This window comes from Saccostrea cucullata, unplaced genomic scaffold, assembly GCF_032062105.1.
Source record: "Saccostrea cucullata isolate Sc308-1 unplaced genomic scaffold, CSIRO_AGI_Scuc_v1 ctg1281, whole genome shotgun sequence".
Classification (NCBI taxonomy): Eukaryota; Metazoa; Mollusca; class Bivalvia; order Ostreida; family Ostreidae; genus Saccostrea; species Saccostrea cuccullata.
Window position 1 is genome coordinate 252,298 of NW_026927343.1, and position 18,256 is coordinate 270,553.

Here is an 18,256-nt window from a genome sequence, read left to right on the forward strand (position 1 = left end):
ATTATAATCAAATAATTTATGTTATTTAAAATAAAATATAGGTTAAAACAAGCTTCATTCCTTGAATAGCTAGAAAAACTAGAAAACTGACCAGTCAGCAAGGGCCCGCCATGGGGTAGAATTAATAGGGTGCAGCTTATGGAATGATTAAAAAATGTACGAAGAATAAGCAACAGCAACTGTATTCTTAAAATTTCAAGATAATTCCTGAATATTCAAAAACCTGAAAATAATATCCTAGGCTTGTACTTACATTAGGCAGTAAAGAACAACTTAATGTATATTTAAACAATTATGAAGAATTTGTATTATATAAAATACCAGCCTTGAATGAATGCAAATATCATGAAGGCTTGACCTTAACTTCAAACAAACAGCAGTTGCAGACAAAGGTTTTCATTAATCTTAAAGTGACAGAATAAAGAAAAGCCTACTAAATTTTCTGCAGCTGGCTAGATAATTAATCCAAGGGATTAATTGTACCTCTCTCATCATTTTCTTCTAAAGTACAATAAGAACTTTTTCAGTATTAATGATAGAATGGGGTTTTTATACAACTATTCTAAAAATTAATAATATGCTTGAATTAACATAAAGTGAAAAAAGTAAATCAAAAAATGGTTCAAAAAATCTTCTTTAATCTATTTCTTGTTATTAGAATTCAATGAAATCATAACTATTTAACAAATATAAATTATAAAAAATTATAATTTAAATATTTAAATCCACATTTCAGAGTGTTCATAGCATTCCAAATTGACTTAACTTCAAAACAAACTTCATTTGCAGACAGAGGTGGTAATTCATCTCAATTTGACAGATAAAGATAATGCTCTGGATTTTCTTCAGGAGGAAAGCTAATTAATCCCAAGGGACTCATAGCAGCATTCAGTTTTACAATAGGAACATCTTCAGCAGTTATCTCTCTTTGTCAATGCTTTTGTATATAAAGTTAAGGAATCTACCCCACCACCCCAGCTCCAAACCAGGGGACATAGAGAACCAAACTTAGCATCAAAATATGTATTTCTGCCTACTGAACTATCATACCAAATTTGTACTTGATAGGGCAGCCATAAAAAAAGTTGCCCATTCATTCTTATGCATAGTTAAGGAATCTACCCAACCACCCCAGCTCCAAACCAGAAGACATAGAGAACCAAACTTAGCATCAAAATATGTATTTCTGCCTACTGAACTACCATACCAAATTTGAACATGATTGGGCAACCATATAAAAAAAGTTATTAGAAAAAAACAGAAAATTTGTGGACGGAAGAGTGACAGACGGACAGACAGACAGACAGACAGACAGACGGACGGACGGACGGACAGAGTGATTACTATAGGGCACCCGCAAATCCTTGCGGGGCCCTAATTATAAGATTTTTCAAGTTAGATATTCATTGTAGACTAGGGGAAATTTAGTCCAATTCAAGATTATTTATGAAAACGGTCACTGTTTTAATTGTTTTCCATTTGATTTTTTTTTCTGAATTTTTTTTTAAATTCCTATATATACATAAGGGATACTAAAAACATCTGATCAATTTCAAAGTATATACTTATTGGTTTACTTCAAAAAGTAATTCAAATTTATTTTTAAATGATCTAGAATTGTCAAAAGAAACCTGAATGGTGGAAATTCCATTTTGTACCCCTTGAGTGGAAGATCGCAAGGCATAAATATAAATAGATCAAGTTTTGATGTGTTTACATTTGATGTACCGGTACATGTGTAACTCAATGCAAAAAGAAGAAAAGCACACAGACCAAATAATCAAGACAATAAAAACATTTAATAACTAGTGCTAATTGTAACGGGGACCGTTACAGATGTTCCCCAAATGCTCCCCAACTCCCTTTTGGTGCCATATTCCCTGTAATTTCTATTAAATAAGAAATACTTTATGGAATTTAGACTTAATCAAGGTCTTCCCAGAAAAATTCAAAATATATTTAAAAATAGGCATTGCACGCGTGTTCTTGTGCGTAACGACCATATAATCTTGTCTACACTATCTAAAATTTTAATATACTTAATATCAAAGCATTTAATCCAAAAGTATTAAAAAAATACACTCATTCGAGTGTATTTTTAATTTTACTGATTTCACGTGCACGCACGTGCAAGCACGTGCATAATGACTACAACTTCTTGTAGGAGTCCCTTATATTTATCTATGTTCTAAATCCCATCCTGCTTGGTTGAAAAACAAGGGAGTTATAGCCATTTGAAGTTTCAGCCAATCAGATTGCAGCACACATGCATGCGCGTGATTTCATATATTTTTATTTTTATCGTATTGAAGGATATCTAAATGAATGACTATATTTTAAAATTCCAAACATTTCGTCAAAAAACAAAGGAGATATAGCCATATAAAGTTTCAGCCAATCAGATTGCAGCACACGTGCATGCACGTGATTTCATGAATTTTGTCTATATCATATTTTAGGATATCCTAATGCATGACAATGTTTTAAATTTCAAAGCATTACGTCAAAAAACAAAGGAGATATAGCCATTTAAAGTTTCAGCCAACCAGATTGCAGCACGTGCGCATGCGCATGCTTTCATGAACATTTTTATATATCATGCTGTAGATCTTCATAATGTAGGTCTATGTTCAAAATTTCAAAAGATTATGACACGAAACAAGAAAGATATTGAGACTTTAGTTTCATCCAATCAGAGCGAAGCACACGTGCATGCGCGTGAGATCTTGCTTTTTTGACCATGCCATCTTGTCTATACTACTAATGTATCCTTACATTATGAGTTTAAAAAAAATTTATCAAAAAAAAGAAAAGTTACAGCAATATCCATTATATTGGTCATTTAACGTATTGCACGTGCGCACTCTTGCAAGCACGTGCGCGCAAAATGACCTTGACTAGGCAAATCTACATAACATGTCTACTAACCCTAAAAAGGTTTTACCTACATCGGATGAACAGTTTACAAGATCATTCCCGGACAAAAAAGTACCCAGGAAGAAGAAGAAAAATAATAATAACTAGAGCCGAGCTCGTTGCAAAGCAACGAGTAGGTCTTCCGTCCTGTTTGACCGGAAGTAGCTTTCGTTTTTAACAAAAATGAGAAATAACGCCTAAAAATGGTTTGAATCCTCTTAAGCTATGTTAATTAGTGCAAAAGTATAAGAATTCTTGCTACTTCCGGTTTAACCGGAAGTGAGGACGACGGACGGAAAATTAATTTGTATGCTCCCAGAGACATATGTTACCCAAAAACTTGACAAGAACGGCGAAAATACGCGTTTTTGACTACTTCCGGTTTGACCGGAAGTGACGACGCCGGACGTATTTTGACGACACAAATGGATTAAGCTTGACATTTTGAATAACTTTGCTTCTTTGACGTATTACAAATTCTCAATACTTTTTGAGATATCAATTAAAAATATTTGGCCCCTCTAGATCCCTTATTTTAGGGGTCAGACCTTTTTTCGAGATATCAATTGAAAGATCTTAAAATTCTTCACAACTTTTGTTCTATATGCTTTAACAAAATATTTACAATTAAAATGATATAATAGAAAAAGTGTTAGAAATTTTGAAACGTTCAATATGACTTTTTTCAGTCCATACCGAGCGTTAACGTGCAGTACTTCCGGTGAAAGTTAACAACACAATGCAAATCTACATATGTTGCTCTATCTTCCTGTAAAGGTTTCATCTTCCTGTGATGAGCAGTTTTTAAGAAGAGCGACGGACAAACTGACCCTTAAAAATCACAAAACTGCGAAAATCTCCGAACCGGAAGTGACGTCATCAAAATAAAAAAAAGGGTATCGAGAATTTTTAATGTTCTATCAGACCTGAAAGTTTCATAAAAATCTAACGAGCCGTTTTCGAGAAATCGCGTGCACAAAATCGGTAAGAAAAAAAATAATAAGAAAAACAGTGGAAAAGAAACAAACGAATAACAAGAAGGTCTTCCGCTGAAGACGGAAGACCTTAATAAGAAACAGAGTAAAAACAATATGTTCCCCAACTTCGTTTGGGGAACATAAATATAAACATCAGTATAGACATTTAATGAATATAAACATCTGTATAGTTTTTAATCATTGTATTAATCTTCTGGGCCACCTTTTGAACGTCCTCTGGATGATCTCCCCTGATGTGGATTTTCCGATGCCGTTGGGGGTTTCCCGTCACTTTCGCCTCCTCTCTCCGCTGCTGATCCCCTTTGAAGTGAAGCCTTATATTCAGTAGAGATCCCTCCCTGGTTCTCCAGTCATTGAGTAAATGGAGGCCTTCATTGTTCATGAGCTTTGTGAACTTCCTGTACTCCCCCTCTGGTGGGTAATACACTGTGATGTGGGACTGGTATTTAAACCGCTCCACCTCCCTTTCTAACATCCTTAGGATCAGACTCTTTACTTCTTCCACCTCCTCCGATGTTCCTGCTCTGATGTCGTAGTACGCGTAGATTTCTTCATCTTTCGTTTTATGTTCATTCCAACACAGCGTCACAATGGGTTGACTCTCCCCATACTTCTCCATTAAGACTTCTTTTAAGAGCTCTGTAAAACAATAAACATCAAAGTCTGATGGTAAATTATCAGGAATCATCAACTTTCCAACTGAACAGTTCTTTAAATAATTCACAGTTTGGTCAAACAGTTTTTTAGTAAGACTAACTGCTTCCCACATTTTTTCCAATGAATCTGCATGGACCATCACGTAGGGTTGCTTGGCACCTCGGGGGGAATATGTAATCCTTGTACCCGTTGCTGCTCCAATAGCCTTAATGTTGTCATGTCCTCTGTGTGTTAAGGCCCGGATTAGAATCAGTGCTGGTGTTTCTCTTGTGAAGGGGAGGTGCAGTCTTTTATTACAAGCATGTTTCTGTATGCCCGTTTCTACTGTATTCTCCAGCCAAGTCTTGAGAAGTGTCAGGGCCTCTCTAGCCTTCTCTTTATCTTTGGAGTGTACGGTCACACTTAAAGTGTCCTCTGACCTGACCAATCGGAATCCACAGCCGGTCTGCAGAGTCAGAGCTGGTATACCCTTCATTAAGTACACAACCAAATGTTCATTGCATGAAGGTATATTAGTTTTCACAGATAAACATTCCTGATTGATACTGTTTTTAAAGTACACCGGCAGCTTACGCTCTACATCTTTTAAATCAAGTCCTGTTAAATTTCCTGGCGAGGAGTAAAAATGCACCTTTGGAATGACCATCAAACCTCTTACCGAGTCAAATCTGCATTAAAAAGAAACAAATGAATTTAAGTCATCATCACATACAGTGATACTGTAGATGTACTTTTTTCCACAGGGTAATAATTCCGCGGAATCTCAATTTCTGTTTGATTTCTCATACTGTCACTATATGACTTGCATTAATATATTAAGTACACTTTGACAAATTTACATGGAAAATTTGTGACCGTGCACATAGCGTAAATTAATACCATGCAGAAAAAAGTACTTCTACAGTAATATAACCTCTGGTTGTATAAGATACATTCTACTAAAGCGGGCTGGTGTGTTAATCCTTAATTTTGAGCTCAATCGGTACAATACCATGAATACTGGAAAGCCAAAAGGATCCGACATATCTTATAGCTAGTTAATCTGACTTGGTTCTATCTTACACACTGGTGCATTAGCTGCAGATCTGTAGCTCATCTCTGTCTGAAAAAAATTGTGATGGACGACCAGAGAGCTACAGCAATGTACAGTGCCACCCATAGCAAAAACTGTAAGTACCATCTTTATTGCACACAAAAAATTGCACTTGGCTCTGAATTAATTTATCCAAATTCTTACCTCTATTGCCAAAAAATATAGATATCGTATATAGATATCGTTAAAATAATTCCTTACTCCTCTGTAAAGTACTCTTGTACTTGACATCTGAAGCATCTAAAACAGCAGTAAATATAGGCAATATTTCTGATGGCCTGAATTTCAGGGCCAGGAGGGCTATTAAGGTAAGTCACTCGTCAGCTTTTTAGAAAAGTTCACGCAGAACCTCTAACTTCAAAAATATTTATTAGAATTCAATTTTTATAAAATAATTATATTCAACGATGTATATTTTTTAACAATCAAAGAAAAAACTGCTCAAAAATCTTCAAAGAATCAAGATTTATTAGGGACTATTTTTTGTGGTGGAAGGATATTTAGCAGAAATTTCTGCAAATCTGCACATTTATCAAATTTAATGTCTAGAAACTTAAGCCTCACATACTTTTACTCGGAGAATATTTTCCTTTATGATATTGATAGGAATATTTGATACAGGTCTTAATTTATATTTTTAGAACAAGTTTTACATCTTCCTTCAACAAACTTTGCCAAAAACTTGAGATATATCAAAGAAGTCAAGATAAAATTTACACCATTTTTTGCCTGAAAATCATATATTTTGTCCAATATTTCAAAATTAACATCACTGACCCCAACCTTTTCTTTCATTATTTTAAACTACTCGATATTTATGACTGATCAGCACTTAATTCATACAAAGCTTGATATAAGAAAATATTATATTGCCTATTTATTTTTCTAATACCCAAAATATGTTATGTTTTAGTGCAAAAAGGTCACATAATTATTTACGTGCATTAATTTGCAAGATTTGATCAATGATAAATATTATTCAAACTATTTTACGTAAAGTAAGAATAAATTTATTGCCATGGTTACAGCTGATAAAATATAATAAGAGATAATTGTATAAAAGTATTAAATTAAAGGGTTAAAATTTAAGTGCAAAAAGGTCAAATTAATTGTACCTTAGATCAGTAAGATGCACACTGACCCCCTATTTTCTCTGCGGTTTTGAGTCACACTTTATGAGTACTTATCCAAAATATACTTCTCAAAAAATCCTTTATATAAGAAATTTGAGGAGTGACTTACCTTAACAACAATTATAAGTAAAGATTTGTTGTTGAAACAGTGAAAATATAAGCTATAGAAATACATGGTTAGCTTAAAGTTTTGTTGTGGAAACAGTAAAAATATATGTTAGAAAAACACACGCCTGACACAGTTAGCTGAAAGTTTTAAAAACATAGAGATACATGGAGAAATAAATCGACAAACAGTACGTGATTTTTAGCTCACCTTGAAGAAGTCAAGATGAGCTAATGCTATACCCCAAGCGTTGGCATAAGTGTCAGCATCCCGGTTCAAGTTTTAGGAGCAGGTCCATTCCCAAGTAATTAAAAGCCCTACCCAAACCAAACTTGCATGGATGATGCATCTAGGGATGGACACTACCAGACTTGCTTCGGATGCTGAATCTGACCTACATTTTCCAGATGAGTGACCATGATGACCAGGTTAGAGTTTTTGGAGCAAGTCCATTCCCAAATAACTATAAGCCCTACCTGGACCAAACTTGCATGGATGATGCATCTAGGGATGGACAATCGAAACTTGCTTTGGATGCTGGATCTGACCTAATCCGAGATTCCTCTGACTCTAACCCCATCATTTTCAAAAGGAATGCCCTGAGGTTAAAGTTTTTGGAACTATTAAAACAGAACTTACTTGAATACTGTTGTCAGGATAAATACTAACTGTTAAGAAAATATGTAAGATTTGCACATATTCGTTGAGGTGAGCTTAGTAATCTTTGATTACCTATGTTCTTTGTGAGCAATAAATATACATTTTTTTAAATGGGTAGCACGGTAAAGCCCTCCGGTCTGTCAATTTTTTTTTTCAGAGAGCTACAGTTATGCAGCACTGGTGCATTATAATATAAACATGATATGGAAGAGTTGGTATTATATTGTGGCTTATCTGCTTGTGTGGAACTTATTATTGGGGGGAGGGGGTCCAATTTGCACTGCACTATAGGCCTACAAAAGCCAAGAGTCTGGGTCTTTTGATCTGTTGGTGATTAAGGAATAAATGGATAAAGTTATAATGTAATACGTCTCTGGTAATTGTGATGTTATTATTATGACAAATGAGAAAATTCGAACTAATTTCATCACACGTGTTATTTTGACTTTTGTGAAAGCATGACAAATAGGCCTACAACCCATAAAATATGCTGCCTTACCTCTCTTCAAAGATCTTCCTGCGCAAGGCACCTTGAATCAACAACAATGATCTTGACAATATTATACGGACCATCTCATCTCACACTCACACTCGACTCTGAATCATGTGTTTATTTTATTAATCGGGAACCAGTTTATCAGATTTTTTTTTTTTTTTTTTTTTTTTTGCTTTTTATAGGGGCGGATCCAGGTTGGTGCGATACATGATAACGTCTTTTAAAGTTCTTTTTAAAAAATATTATTTTACTTTATTTTATATTTTATCTAATTCGTTTTTGTTTTTGAAAAAAGTTATATGCTTAATTTTGATTTTTGAGATAATCTGAAAAGGGCGATAACTCTCCCTTAAAAAAGAAAAAACAGGGGGCGCTTTAATCTGTTGATGATGCAGCTAGTGAGCAAATGGAGAAAGTATCACAAGTTGATCAAATAACTTTTGGCAGATTGAAATTGAAAGTTAGAAAATACTGTGATGTTATGAACAAGGTAAAACTTCAATTCTTAGCAATGTTGCAATAACTGAATAAGAACTATATTTAGTTTGGTTTGTAGCAGTATTTCTTGGGTTATTTTAAAGCAGCACAGCAGGCTATCTGATTGTGTTTTGTGAGTCATTGAGCCCAAACAATACCCTACCTTTTAAGATGTTTGGGCGTTATTCCTGATGAGTTTACAGAAAAATAGATTTTCATGAGAACGTTTGCACATACCTTGAAAATAAGAGAACTTGATAAGAGAACTTTTGTGTCCAATTTTTGGGTCACAGTGGTGGTGAGCCCTTACCCCAACCCCCAACTTTTCATACCCTTACTGTCCCTATCCTTTTTAAGATTCCTGGATCGGTCACTGATTGCATTTTCACATTGCACGAGCTAAATTGAAGACACCCATGCAGATTCAAGATCATGAGGATGCTGGATGGTGTATTTTTAGTTAATTGTGTTTTCCTGTTCAACCTGTTTCTCCGCACTTTCATTTTCACAACCTGTCTGCTTTTCTGCCACTTCTCCATATTGTTTTTCTGCGATTGAACTTTACATTTAATCAATACATGTATTACTTAAGTTAATTGTGTAGTCTGAAATCCTTTTTATAAGGCCTAGAAAAAAATATGTTTGTTTCCGCTTTCCCGACCGACCCTAATTTATAGTGCCGACCCTAAATATTTTTTTAATGCTTTTGTCCCATGATGTGCAAGATTTCAACCAGGGAATTATAGCCTCCAACTTTGCAAGCTTTTCAAGACAGAAAGAAGTTTGGGTCACCTTTTTATTATAAGTTAAGTCACAGTAATGCTTGAAAACACCATTTCTTTTGTCATTAATGTTACTTCTATACACGTATTGATTAAAGAAGCCAAAATATTTTTTTCTAAAAAAAAAAAATTGCCTACCTACCTACCCTATATTTTTTCAGCCTGAAAGCAGAAACAAACATATTTTTTTTCTAGGCCTAAACTTCCAAAAACCCACAATTATGAAAGGGCCAAACAGTCTATGGAAAAGACCTGACGGATGTGCAGTGCCTCTGGTCCGCTTTGTCATTTTTTACACCGGACCAAAATGTCCAATATGTCATACAAGAGGGTTACCTTATTCATTATTTTATTTATTTATTTATTATTATATAAATTGATGTATTTTCAGTGAGCGGTGAGCAGGGACCTGGGTTATGTGTGTTGTGCCTGTAGACAAAGTTTGAGTCACCACCGACTGATAAAGAATGTGGCTGGCTCGGCTGATGGTTTTGGCCCTCTGCTCATCTGACTGTTTTGCTCAAACACAGCAGATTAGTGAGTATAGTTGTTATAGCAGTCAGCTGGTTACTAAAGGAATTTAAATTTTTGTTACAATAGAAGCTAAATAAAAGAGCTATTGCTGCAATGCATTTATTAAACTCAATTTTCAAAATTAATTTTAGGAATGTTTTTGAATTTTGTGTGAATTTTTATAGGTATGAAGAGATCCACAAATTTATGTCCACCATGAAATGTAATTTTTGGCAGCTCTTGCTACTAAACAATCCTCGGTCCACTAAACTAGATCCCTATAAACCTCAAAATATTTTCCTCCACCCATGAAAATTTTACTCAATAAAAAAATCTGTAATTTTTACAGTATATCTTCTTTTTTCTTTCAGTATTCACCCACAGGCGGAGCTGTAGAAGACCTCACTACTACCATGCTGAGAGTCACTACTTGATCCGGGCCAAGGGTCATCTCCCGGGGCGACACTGTAACATGACCTTCCTGGAGTCGGACGTGGGCTGGACGTCCCCCGATCATCAGTGCTTCTCCCTCTGTGTAAGAATTGTCAACGCCTCCATGAGAAGCTGTGATTTCAGAATCACGTATCATGATGGAATTGATGACCGTAATCCAAGGGTGTGTTTCAGAATGTTATATATAGATTTATGTTATCTTTTACTGTTGTATGTGTACTAAAATAGAGGGCTTCATATTTTAGTGGCTTTGGCGGACAAGAATGTGCTTATTCATGAATATGGCTAATAGATCATTATAAAGAATGCAATTAATGGCATGTTTGTGTGTAGAGCTAATTCATTATGATAAATACGCCAACAACTCAATACTTTATATTTTACATGTACCTTAAATTTTACATGTACTTTAAACCAATTATATTTGATTGAGAAATAGCTGCGAGTTTCTTGATCTACTTAAACGCGGGAATACTAGTTGCCAAAAACCATTTATTTTTCTTTGTATTTATAGAGAAAGTCTCCACAGTCATGAAAATTAATCATTATTGTGGATTGATTTCAAACTTACAAATTGCATTTAAAATATGATACAAATGAAAAAATGGTTTACAGTATCACTCTCAGCATGCTCAGTTAGATAAGTTTTTTTACTTCATTACAATTGCAGTTAAAGGTAAGCAATTTAATACACTGTATTTAAAAAAGACAGGATGTCATGCACTGAGTTTTAAACAGTTTAAAGAATTGTTAGTCGTAGTTGTCAATGTCTGTATTTTTTATCTTTTTTTGTAGAGCTTTAATTGTAAGAGTTCTCCCCCTTCTTTGTGGTGCTCAAGTTACACGGAGATGACAGTGGAATTCCGCGAGACGGAGACGTACGACAGACGCAGCGGAGAGGGGTACGACCTAACACTGGAGATCAAACCGTACTGTCAGCAGCCAGCTAGCACAGGTATGATATATAACATCACAGACCACGTATAACATATAACATCATGCTAGAGATCAAACCGTACTGTCAGCAGCCTGCTAGCACAGGTTATAAGTACAAATTTAAAGTAACACCCCCTCCCCACCCCCCCACCGCCCCGAAACTATGTAGAGTTTCTGGGAGGTGGGGACTTACAAAAAACTTTTTTTCCATATAATGTTAACCCCTCATAATACCCCACTATCTCATGAGAATTATAGTGTTTAAAGTCACTAAGTGGAAGCAGATATGATTATATTGAGGGTCCAAATTATTTTTTCATCAGCCAGTGAGTATTGACATTTTAAACTAGAGTTGTCTAGCCACTTTCACCCTCCATCTAGAATTCTGCTTACCAACTTTTTAAACAGAAATGTTCTAAAACAAGTAGGTTAAGTTGATGTTAGAATATGAATATTTCAGAGGATGGTATTTATTTTTTTCAGTGCCAGGTGATGCCTATCTGGACCACTATCTTCGTAAGGAGAAGCGAGACCGAGACACCATCATTATCGCGGGCTCCCTGGTCAGCACCATCTGTTTCCTGTTCGTGATTTTCTGGCTAGTCTATTGCTGCTGGAAGAGGGAAGCCCCACAGGAGAGTCACCAAAGGCCCGCAACTCCTGTCTCCCATAGCAACAGCTTCAAGTCTTCAGGGTCAGGTAATCAGGGTCAAGGTCAACTCTCATGTAAAGTGGACAGGGTTGGCAATGCTACAAATCTTTCATAAAATCATTGCAGGAATATGGTATTCTCATGTTAGTTTTGTTACATGTACAAAGGTTGTAATTCAGTCTTCAAAAGACTTGAGAGTTCAGAGTTTTATGAAATTTTTTGCTTGATATATAGATTTTCATTATTCCAATCAGCAATGACTTTTTCTTTGATTTTTTCTTAAAGATTATAAATTTGCATGCTAAACGGAGTAAACTTAAAAATGTGACTAAATGTTTGATACCAGTGTATACCAGGTATTAGGAGAAGTAATATACATGTAGCATAGTTTATTCCCACTTTAGGAAGAAAGGGACCAGGAACCTCGCATTCTTCAAACAGTGACCGAGCAGACGGCAAAAACTGGTACCCCATGACCACGAGATCTCCCCCCAAATACCAGCCCCCAGTGTACAGACCTCAGGGGTGGGATGCACAGGCCAATGCCAGGTAACTAATCACCAGATAATGGAAGAATTTTTTCTTTTCATGAAACATAATCTTGACGCCTACATGTTATGTAATCATATCTTTATTTGGCCCATCTTTGAGTAGTCTTAAAACCTCATTCCTGCTAGACACATGCTCAGTGTAATGTTTAGCTCTCTATATTCCTGAAGAACTTCAATGTTGTGTAACATATCTTAAAACCGTGTTCCTATTAGTCTCTGTAGATACATGCTCAATGTAATGTTTAGCTCTGTATATTCCTGATGAACTGTTATGCCAGACAAGGCTGGTTTACTTGTACTCATCTGCTGGCCACCACTTTGTGGAAATTAGGGTTGTAATTTTTTAGAAACTTATGACTGGGAATTTGTTTTTCTTATTTTGCTCATGCAGATTTTTATTTTTTCCCAAATCTATTTTTCCACTTGTACTTTAGAATATTCAGCTTATTGTAAAACTAAACCTGTTTTAGATTTGACCATTCTGGGTGAAAACTGGAATGGCAAATCTAAAAGATGTAAGAATATTTTGTCTATCAAATTTTAAATTGATGTAATTTCCACTATCAGATACACAGAGCTTCCCGGGACCTCCTACTCTCCACAAAGGGGGATAACTCCAGGCTTCCACTTACGACAGTTTTCCCAGGGAGAGCCGTACAACCCCCTGGCCCCGATCAGGGAACAGCCTCCCACCTACAGACTGACCTTCGAGGTCAGCGAGAGATCACATGACCTGGGAATGCCATTCCATGGACCACCCCCGCTCCCTCCCCGTCCAAATACAGAACAGCCGCAATCAAAGCAGTATTACATATAGTGATTTAATGTTTATTTTAATAACAAAGCCATTTTAAGTTATATTTTTATCACATCTTGCATTTTATCATATATACAAAGATCTACCGAATAACAATTTCTATGTAAAGAATACTCTACAGTAAGCATCAAATATACATTATATCCATTGACTTATTTTGTGTCCAAATTTAGAACATCCCTTATCAAACAGTTTTATGTTATTGATATGCTTTAGTTGATATAGGTACAATGTATTTTTTTAATTGTTCAAGATTAGCAAAATTAATCAAGATATTGATTTAATTATAATTAAGACTGAAAGGTAGTCACTAGTTATTAGAGATAGAGAGTCTTACTCAGGAAGAGGGGTTTACATGTATTTTTCATGCATATAAAATGTTAAAGATCCAGTTATGTTAAAACACGATCTCAATGAACTTGAAAGGACTATAGCTATCACATTATTAATCGGCCAGTTCTACAGGCATTGTTAAACATTCAATTTAAATTTAATTTTTGCATCAAATTTCATTCAAATTCGAATCGAAAAGTTTGAATATGCAATAAAATCCAATGTGTTCATTCATATATTGATCCTCATTAGAAAAGCTTGGCATGGTGCTAATACTGTTGTACTTCTAATTTCATTCTGAATTTTACAATCTTTTTAAATAAAAAAATGTTATCCTTACTAACTGCCCTTAATGAATATACATTACTGTTGTATATGCATGAATAAGTATTGTGAATTTATGATTGTGATACATACAATATTATAGTAGTACTTTTTATTAATATTTTTGTTTTTAATATTGGTTGTTTGGAGGACAACACAATGTTCAAATTCACTGTATGAAAAAATTAAATAACAAGGATACCTTGACAGTTTACTGTTTATATCCATTTTGTTTTTTTGTTTTTTTTGAATTGGAGATACATGCTTTAAGTTAACTACATGTAGAATGTATGTAACATATTACATATGTGATACATGTAGGACTATTTATATATAGATATTTATCTACGGGTTTGTTTTCTTTACTTTTTTTATTGATCGAGTCACTTTATATATATTTTTAGCAGATCCCCTGTTTTTGTTTGTTTTACTGTTAAGGTTGTAGAGGTTTTGTTTAAAAGTATTTGTAGAATATAAAAGGATGATAATTATAACCATGCATGAACATGTATATTGATACATTCTCAATTTACATGAGCTTAATACCTGTATTTATTAATAAAGACTTTTTGTTTTACTTCCTTCCACAATCAATATCCATTGTACATGTGTATTGACTTTTTAAATATCTAAAATTCACAACTAGCAGTCATGTCCAAAGAATTAATGATAGAATTGTTAATATTCTATCTAGGTCAGAAATAAAAAGAGCGAGGAGATATCCATTTCAATACATCTGTATAGAGAGGTACAGTCCAGTCTCTGTCAATTTTGTCTGATCAGAATTGAAATGGTAGAGAATATTTTTGTATCTGTATCTTAAATGTGTTTTTTATGCAAACATAAGTCTACCTCTTTCAAAGAATGGAAATTGTTTTATTGTCAATTATTTATAAATATTTGCTATGGATAGTTATTTAGACTTATTTAGATACTGTAGACCAACTTTTATTTGATTGCATGAAATATCTGCAGGTTTTGTGACCTATTTTACCCTGTGAATACAATTTTTCTATTTTGCTTTTACATTGTAAAGAATCTTTCCTCAGTCTAGAAAATTAATGGTCAGAGATGGCTTTCAAACTGAACAATCGCGAATAAATAACAACACAATTAAAAGTTGGTTCACAGTAAACCCTTCCAAAATTTCCAAATTTCTACAGTTTGTTCCACATTTTCCATAAACAAACCATTTATTAGTATTTGTATTATTTAGTTGAATCCTATAATAAGAGACATATTTGTAAACCCTGAAAAAAGGAATATACAGGGACCATAACATTTTTCATAGTTTTCAAATTGTTAGATATGCAGTACTAATTTGTCATACATTTATAGTTAAGAAGTTGACAGATTTTTTGTTGTCAGTGTTTTTTGTAACTTATCTGATCTATCATGTGTAGAAAATTAATTTTTCAATGTGTGCCAAACCTGCTTTTTGACTTTTTTATAACATAAATAATAAATGTATATTAATTAATATAATTTCATTTCTTTTATTTCTGTAGAGATCTTGTAAGATAACAACACCTGGGTAACCAATAGAAAAATTATTGATAATTTCAGTAATATGTATGCTAAACACTGGGACATATGTGCTAACTACTGGTATATGTGTGCTAATACTGGTACTTGTGTCTGCTGACTATTGGTATATGTGTATACTGACTACTGGTACATGTGTGTATAATTACATGTGTATACACATGTACATGTGTATTAACTACTGGTACATGTGTATGCTGACTACTGGTACATGTGTATACTGTCTACTGGTACATTTGTATACTGACTACTGGTACATGTGTATACTGACTACTGGTACATGTGTATATTGACTACTGGTACATGTGTATACTGTCTATTGGTACATGTGTATACTGACTACTGGTACATGTGTATACTGTCTACTGGTACATGTGTATATTGACTACTGGTACATGTGTATATTGTCTACTGGTACATGTGTATACTGACTACTGGTACATGTGTATGCTGACTACTGGTACATGTGTATGCTGACTACTGGTACATGTGTATACTGTCTACTGGTACATGTGTATACTGTCTACTGGTACATGTGTATACTGTCTACTGGTACATGTGTATACTGTCTACTGGTACATGTGTATACTGACTACTGGTACATGTGTATACTGACTACTGGTACATGTGTATACTGTCTACTGGTACATGTGTATACTGACTACTGGTACATGTGTATACTGACTACTGGTACATGTGTATACTGACTACTAGAACATGTGTATACTGACTACTTGTACATGTGTGTACTGACTACTGTTACATGTGTGTACTGACTACTGGTACATGTGTATACTGACTACTTGTACATGTGTATACTGACTACTTGTACATGTGTATGCTGACTACTTGTACATGTGTATATTGACTACTGGTACATGTGTATATTGACTACTGGAACATGTGTATATTGACTACTGGTACATGTGTATACTGACTACTGGTACATGTGTATGCTGACTACTGGTACATGTGTATACTGTCTACTGGTACATGTGTATGCTGACTACTGGTACATGTGTATGCTGACTACTGATAAATGTGTATACTGACTACTGTTACAGGTGTGTACTGACTACTGGTACATGTTTATACTGTCTACTGGTACATGTGTATATTGACTACTGGTACGTGTGTATACTGTCTACTTGTACATGTGTATGCTGACTACTGGTACATGTGTATACTGTCTACTGGTACATGTGTATACTGTCTACTGGTACATGTGTATACTGTCTACTGGTACATGTGTATACTGTCTACTGGTACATGTGTATACTGTCTACTGGTACATGTGTATATTGACTACTGGTACGTGTGTATACTGTCTACTTGTACATGTGTATGCTGACTACTGGTACATGTGTATACTGACTACTTGTACATGTGTATAAAAACTACTGTACATGTGTATACTGTCTACTTGTACATGTGACCTGACTACTGGTACATGTGTATACTCAAAATACTTGTAATGCTGACTACTTGTACATGTGTATATTGACTACTGGTACATGTGTATATATTTTACATGTGTATACTGACTACTGGTACATTTGTGTACTGACTACTGGTACATGTGTATATTGATTACTGGTACATGTGTATGCTGACTACTGGTACATGTGTATGCTGACTACTGGTACATGTGTATGCTGACTACTGGTACATGTGTATACTGTCTACTGGTACAATTATACTGTCCTGGTACATATGCATACTGTCTTTTACATGTGTATACTGACTACTGGTATGTGTGTATACTGTCTACTTGTACATGTATACTGACTACTGGTAATGGACTGTCTTGGTACATGTGTATGTGACTACTGGTACATATTGTCTACTGGTACCTGTGTAACTGACTACTGGTATGTGTGTATACTGTCTACTTGTACATGTGTATGCTGACTACTGGTACATGTGTATTATCTACTGGTACATGTGTATACTGTCTACTGGTACATGTGTATACTGTCTACTTGTACATGTGTATATTGACTACTGGTACATGTGTATACTGTCTACTTGTACATGTGTATACTGTCTACTGGTACATATTTGACTGTTTATGGTACATTTGTGTACTGACTACTGGTACATGTGTATACTGACTACTGGTACATTTGTGTACTGACTACTGGTACATGCGTATACTGACTACTACGTGTGAGTTGTTAGAAAATGTCATCACCGCCCTGAACCAAAATTGTAAAAACAGTCAAGATCTTTGAGATTATGACGCTTGACCTGTGAACATTCAAAATGAGGAAATCAATGCCATATATTTACAATTGGTAATTTTATCCAGGGCACAAAGAAACATTGGAAATGCCCGTTATGCATAAATTATCCCATGTTTCCCAGTATCGTTCATGTCCCTGGCATACTATACTAACTAGACAGTGATTCCTTATATTTCCATTTCATTGTGAAATAAAATTGTAGATTTAGACTTTAAAAATGCAGACATAGATTTAAATTACACGAGGATTCCCATCCCAATTTCAATAGTCCTCGCCCACTGACGTCAAACACAACAGCAGCCGCACGAGATTTACATGCATATTTGGCCTCCTTAGCGTCAGACTCAGAGACAGATGCGCACGAGATTTGCATGCATATTAGGCCTCCTTAGCTCCTGACCTATTGACCTGCCTAATTTACATTCTGGTAGAATTATCAAGAAATTAACTCCGCTAACTTTCAAAGAGTTATCACAGAGAGAAAAATTAGAAATGGAAATATATAGGGAGTAATTGGGTAAATTTCATTGCAAAAGCTCGAAGCCTTCTTGAAATATCGTGTGGAAAC

The 18,256-nt window shown here is 34.8% G+C and overlaps 2 protein-coding genes across 4 annotated transcripts; one reads left to right on the plus strand and one right to left on the minus strand.

Annotated features, from left to right (window-relative positions):
* Positions 1 to 4,051: 4,051 nt before the first annotated feature.
* On the minus strand, positions 4,052 to 8,218 carry LOC134274163 (uncharacterized). The gene is made up of 2 exons (XM_062756418.1): positions 8,063 to 8,218; positions 4,052 to 5,239 (listed from the first exon to the last, which is right to left on the minus strand). Exons 1-2 carry the CDS (start codon positions 8,134 to 8,136, stop codon positions 4,060 to 4,062), a joined length of 1,254 nt encoding a protein of 417 aa, XP_062612402.1. The 5' UTR covers positions 8,137 to 8,218; the 3' UTR covers positions 4,052 to 4,059.
* A 94-nt stretch (positions 8,219 to 8,312) lies between these two features.
* Positions 8,313 to 14,477, plus strand: LOC134274164 (uncharacterized). Of its 3 annotated transcripts, none has more exons than XM_062756420.1 (7): positions 8,313 to 8,549; positions 9,710 to 9,855; positions 10,203 to 10,447; positions 11,080 to 11,239; positions 11,704 to 11,919; positions 12,277 to 12,421; positions 12,991 to 14,477. In XM_062756420.1, exons 2-7 carry the CDS (start codon positions 9,786 to 9,788, stop codon positions 13,238 to 13,240), a joined length of 1,086 nt encoding a protein of 361 aa, XP_062612404.1. In that variant the 5' UTR covers positions 8,313 to 8,549; positions 9,710 to 9,785; the 3' UTR covers positions 13,241 to 14,477. The 3 variants fall into 3 exon arrangements, with proteins under 3 accessions (XP_062612404.1, XP_062612403.1, XP_062612405.1); XM_062756419.1 differs by having other exon boundaries at positions 8,313 to 8,537; XM_062756421.1 differs by having other exon boundaries at positions 8,313 to 8,519.
* Positions 14,478 to 18,256: the final 3,779 nt, after the last annotated feature.

Coding starts and splice junctions, on each gene's coding strand:
- LOC134274163 (XM_062756418.1), bottom strand. CDS start 8,136: ATGGTCCGTATAATATTGTCAAGATCATTGTTGTTGATTCAAGGTGCC. Junction 5,240..8,062: donor AGGAAGATCTTTGAAGAGAG/GTAAGGCAGCAT, acceptor TTTTTAATGCAG/ATTTGACTCGGTAAGAGGTT.
- LOC134274164 (XM_062756420.1), top strand. CDS start 9,786: ATGTGGCTGGCTCGGCTGATGGTTTTGGCCCTCTGCTCATCTGACTGT. Junction 11,240..11,703: donor TCAGCAGCCAGCTAGCACAG/GTATGATATATA, acceptor TATTTTTTTCAG/TGCCAGGTGATGCCTATCTG. Junction 12,422..12,990: donor GATGCACAGGCCAATGCCAG/GTAACTAATCAC, acceptor TTCCACTATCAG/ATACACAGAGCTTCCCGGGA.